Source organism: Dendroctonus ponderosae, unplaced genomic scaffold (genome assembly GCF_020466585.1).
Source record: "Dendroctonus ponderosae isolate FM_Combo_2020 unplaced genomic scaffold, Dpon_F_20191213v2 Dpon_F_20191213_6, whole genome shotgun sequence".
NCBI lineage: Eukaryota > Metazoa > Arthropoda > Insecta > Coleoptera > Curculionidae > Dendroctonus > Dendroctonus ponderosae.
This window is the reverse complement of record NW_026018814.1, coordinates 12,281,862-12,286,670: the sequence shown is the minus strand read 5'-3', so window position 1 is coordinate 12,286,670 and position 4,809 is coordinate 12,281,862. Positions and strand designations below refer to the sequence as shown.

Below are 4,809 nucleotides of genomic sequence, written 5' to 3'. Positions count from 1 at the left end.
GGCGGGTACATTTGCCGCACTTAATTAGAAAATTATATTAAATTCGCAGAGAATATCTCAATGTTTGACCTTTCGCGTCTTTGATTTAGACATACTTTTGCAATACATTACATACCTACATTCTTTTAAATCTCTGAATTAACGAAACATGCAAGGCATACATAACATATCAAAGTTGAACATGAAGGAATCTGTATACGTTATTGACTTCAATGTTATTAATAGATTTATGGAATTTTTCGCTAATGCAGTGCAATCAAAGCATAAAAAGTAAATACCAATTTTCAAAATGACAAATTAAATAGCGAAAAAAGCATAAATCATTTTTTAGTATATGATGGTGGTATACAACAATAGTTGAAATGCCATACTTTACAGGTAAATATATTATCTATGATATACAATGTTAACTTTAAATTTTTTTCTAATTCTATTTGTTCTTCTAAATGCCGACAAGATCATAACTCTAGACCTTGTCTCTAAGAAAATATAATTTCTAAGAGTAAAACAATATCTTAGGAAAATTACTTTCTATTTTCAGGTACAGCACAATTAATATTAAAACGTTTACGCAGATTAATTCGTGTTTTAGGATTTTTTAAACAGAATGTTTGATTAATAAATATAATTTAACTTTGAAGTTATTTGACAGTTTTATAATTGATTATATTCGCTTCTAATGCTTTTCCAAAGCACAAGATCAATGTAAGTATTTCAAAATACTCTCATTTAATTTAGGTACATTTCAAACGTTTTACTAACGTTAATTGTACTATTCTGCTATTAGTTCTTAACAGTATTAAAATCACGCAAACATCTTCGTAAAATATTTTTATTCGATTAATTTTATTATCAATTGTGCTTCACATTCCTATAATCACAAGCTTTTTATGCATATAAGAGGTCTTAAAATAAATCTTAAAATAATAACTAAGAAATACTGGACTACAGGTGTTATTTGGATAGGTTTTTTCTGAGTAGATATGTTGGATCTTTTTGATAAACTTTTTTTAAGCTACATGTTTTAGTGCGAAATGTCTGGGTTGGATGAAAATTATATTAAATTAGTATTTATTTGAACTTTTAGTGAATTGCCTGCGTTAATGGAAAATAAGGAAATTGACCAAATACATTGAATCATTATATTTGTAATGCATAAATAGTGGAGATTTATCTGTATGTTATGTTGTATGTTAACATACTTTAATCAGTTTTAATTTTCCTTTTATTGCTCTACTTATGAAAGGGTTTAAATTGGTGTTTTTGTATGAGTCTTGGTATGCGATGTCAATAATTGATAACGTTAGAACATGTACTCAACTGTATTTGAATATAATATACAATAATAATAGCTTTTGATTCAATCTATTTAGTGATTTTCTCAAAATGTTTTCGGTAAAATAATCTTTATTTATCCTGACTGTATGTTAATAATGGTTTGGTGTGTACCCTAAAAAACAGCAGTAGACTGAATAAAACTGCAGGATGACTTTGAGAAGTAGTTTAGTTTACTCCTTCAACAAATATATTGTGTAACAAAAATTAAAATCTCTATAAACATTTGATCCGCATGTTCGTTATAGGTTTATTATTTTTCATCTTGGAGTTTTCTTTGGTTTTTCCTTTGTGCTTCTTTACATCTGGCTTCTTACCTCGTGGGCTTTTTTTACAATCGCCAGTTTGGAATGGGGATCCAGCACTGGGAGTTCAGTGTAGGGCGGATCTTTGGTTCCGTGCAACATTAGGGACCATTCCTTGAAAAAGCCACTTTGGGGCGATTCTGAGTTAAATCTTACCTGTAACAAAAATACTTTTATCATTCGTATTTTAGTGCCATTTGCCTAAACTATATATTGGCTTAATTTATTTGCTTAACTTGGAGTCAGTACTTCTAACTCTATTAAAAAATGTTTTAGTTTCCCTAAAGGACAGTCCTTATTTAGAGGTGAATAAGTTCAAACGAATTTTTCATGTCAAGCTACTAATTTAATTTATTCCATTAACTCACTTCCAACTTCCATATTCCCTGCGGATACTCTCCCCAAGTGTGTGTCGTCATAAATGGCCATTTGGAGAAACCGTCTCTGCTATCGTCATCGTTCCGCCTTCGGCTAAGAATCATCGATCTGAAAAACGGAATATTTTAAAGGGTTCTAACAGAAAAATTTGTTTTTTTATACCTTGTTCCCATGGGAGAAGTCAGGAATAACTCAACATCGCCCCTTCTAGTTGCATTCAATGATATTACCGCCTGAACGTGTTCCAGATATCTCACTTCGGTGTTGTCTTCTTTGCAGGAGTTGGTGTCGATCATTAAAACCATCGATCCTTGTGAAGGAATTTTCCTGGAATAAATTAAATTTAAACCAAAACCAGTTACTTAAGAACGTGAGATTTTGCGATATTCGATCTTCCTCATTAGTTTATTTCGTTTTTTTGCTTTTTTCATTTGGCATCATTTATTTTTTGTCTTAATCACCAATTTAACTATAATATCACAATAAACTGTTTTTAGAGAAGTATATTGTTTCGACAGGTGAACATTGAAATTTTTTGAGGCAATTTTGAAACAAAAAATATTGTTTAGATTATCTTTGCTTTATTACGCTATTGTTTATGTAAAACGACCATAAATTTTGGCTAATATGAGTTACAACCCACTTTCGAATTGAACATATTATTTTTTTTCTCCAATGTTTTGAACGCCTAATGTTGAATTAAAGTTAAAAATTCAAAAAATATATTGACGTCTGAAATATTGTCTGCCTAATAGAAGAAAAAGTTATTTGTAAAAATTATTCATTCGGATGTATTTATAACTTTAATTTGAGAAAATATATTGCATATGTAAAAATAACTGAATTTCTCAAAAGATCTGAATTTTGACTGAGGGTTTTCAGTACTATAATTTAGAAGAAAATATTCGACCAATCCGGTTGAGAACAAGGAGGCGTTTCCTTTAAAGACATCTTCGGCCATTATCAAGACCGCAGCATCTTCAAGATTTTCTCAGGAGGCAAAAGTTTCGAGGTTTTTTTCATTAAGAACCCATATATAATGTAAATAAACTAGTCAAGAAAATAGACGCTACACGAGCAAATTTCGACTAATTTTTGAACTGGATAAATTCTGACTGCTGAGAGCGACTTGTTTTTCGTTTAAAGCGTTGTTTAGTCCAATTCATTTTCGGTCAGTAGTGCTTTAGATAATTTTTTTACGAGGTGGCTAATGAAACAGTGTAAAATTGTTAAATTTCCACATGAGCGGAGATCAAAAAAAGCTTTTTCTCCTTCGAAAAACCTCATATCTTTTGAAAATGTTTATTAATTTTTCGACAACTTCATTTATTTACAGAATGGTCTCAAAACAATTAACTGTCAGTGATAATTTTTAATCACTTTATCCGATGTTCAAAATGTAGGGCTCGTAATGAAGCGAAGTGTTAGCACTCCATAGTCGGATTAAGAAAAAGTCAATATAGCGGAATGCATGAATGAACGACATATTTGAATGTGAACTTCACGTTAGTTGAATAGTCCGCCATCATCACAGATTTCGGGACGCAATTTTGACTCGGTTTTCATGCAACCTGAGCCCTAGACAGTGAAAATCGTACCAAGAGCAGAAGAAAAGTTATCACTGCAAGAAGAAAAAATTTGATCCAAGACCAAAAAATAAAACTTTTCACTGAGCAGTGATGCAGAGGAAACATAAAAAATCTCAATATAAAAAATGCAGCCCATTAAGGCAAGATACAATGGAAAATAGTGGATTCTATAAAAAAGGCTCTAAAATCAAGTAAGAAAATATGTAGGATAATATTGCTTGCAAATAGTTGACTTAGGGAATTGAAAAACCCAATGGGGGCGGAAGCTCGAATTTTATAAAGTTTTATAAGAGCATTCAGAACACAGTTATCTACATCTGTTTTACATCTGTAGATAGAACGTGCCTTGAATTCGATAAATCGCACGTAACTCCCATTAGCGCATCCAAATTGCCTAAATTGAGTTTAACAAAGACAAAAAAAATGACTTGCTTTGCTGCGAATTGATCTACCATCCGTTCTTGTTGCATAATGTTATTAGCAGGTTTGTTACATTTAATATTACTTTTAAAAGGTATGAATTAACAATTTAGTATGATTCTGTCTTACCTCGTCTCCGAAACCGTACCAGCTTCGCAATGGTACCTGGGAGGTACGCTTTTCCATTGCTTGGCCAAAGCGACCATGGCACCAGCATCCAAAACTCCGAATCCAAATAAGTGATTGAATTCCAAACCAACTCCATTCATAGTCCAATGAAAGCGGCCTTTGGCATCGAACAGAGAGTTGCGCTTGGAAGTTAGCACTGTGAGATGTTGAATGTCTCTCCAGGTCAGTTTGTTGCTGAAATCAGGTGAAAAAGCGCTTATTTTTTTTCTATTATCACGACTATTCCCACTCAGTTCAGTATTTACTTAAAATAATGATTCATTGTTTAATAAATTCCTAAATAAAAACGTCTTTATTCAAATGTAATTCTTCATCCAAATATCAATATATGTACTTGAATTTACTAATTATAAAAAAGGAGAGGTAAAATTAAAACTTTCTCGGTATGAAGACTTAATTTTTCCATGTGATTACTATTTATGTTCAAAATTTGTTAATTTTTATATATCTCTGGCGTTTAATTGAAATATGAGAAATCTTGGGCCAAAATATTTTGCGTTTTTTCTGAAGCGTTTTGATCGTGTATTATCAAAATTGGTGAATTTATTTATTTTAAATTTTAAAGCTTTAAATTTTTTTAAAGAACAGCGCCT

The 4,809-nt window shown here is 31.3% G+C and overlaps 1 protein-coding gene across 1 annotated transcript in view; it reads right to left on the bottom strand.

The window, feature by feature from the left end:
* Positions 1 to 818: 818 nt before the first annotated feature.
* The window catches only part of LOC109535104 (neuroendocrine convertase 2), a gene marked incomplete in the record, with an annotated part of 36,365 nt that continues 32,374 nt past the window's right edge, over positions 819 to 4,809 (bottom strand). The window contains 4 exon segments of the mRNA XM_048667173.1: positions 819 to 1,796; positions 2,009 to 2,126; positions 2,181 to 2,345; positions 4,157 to 4,390. Coding sequence (XP_048523130.1) covers positions 1,635 to 1,796; positions 2,009 to 2,126; positions 2,181 to 2,345; positions 4,157 to 4,390 — 679 coding nt within the window.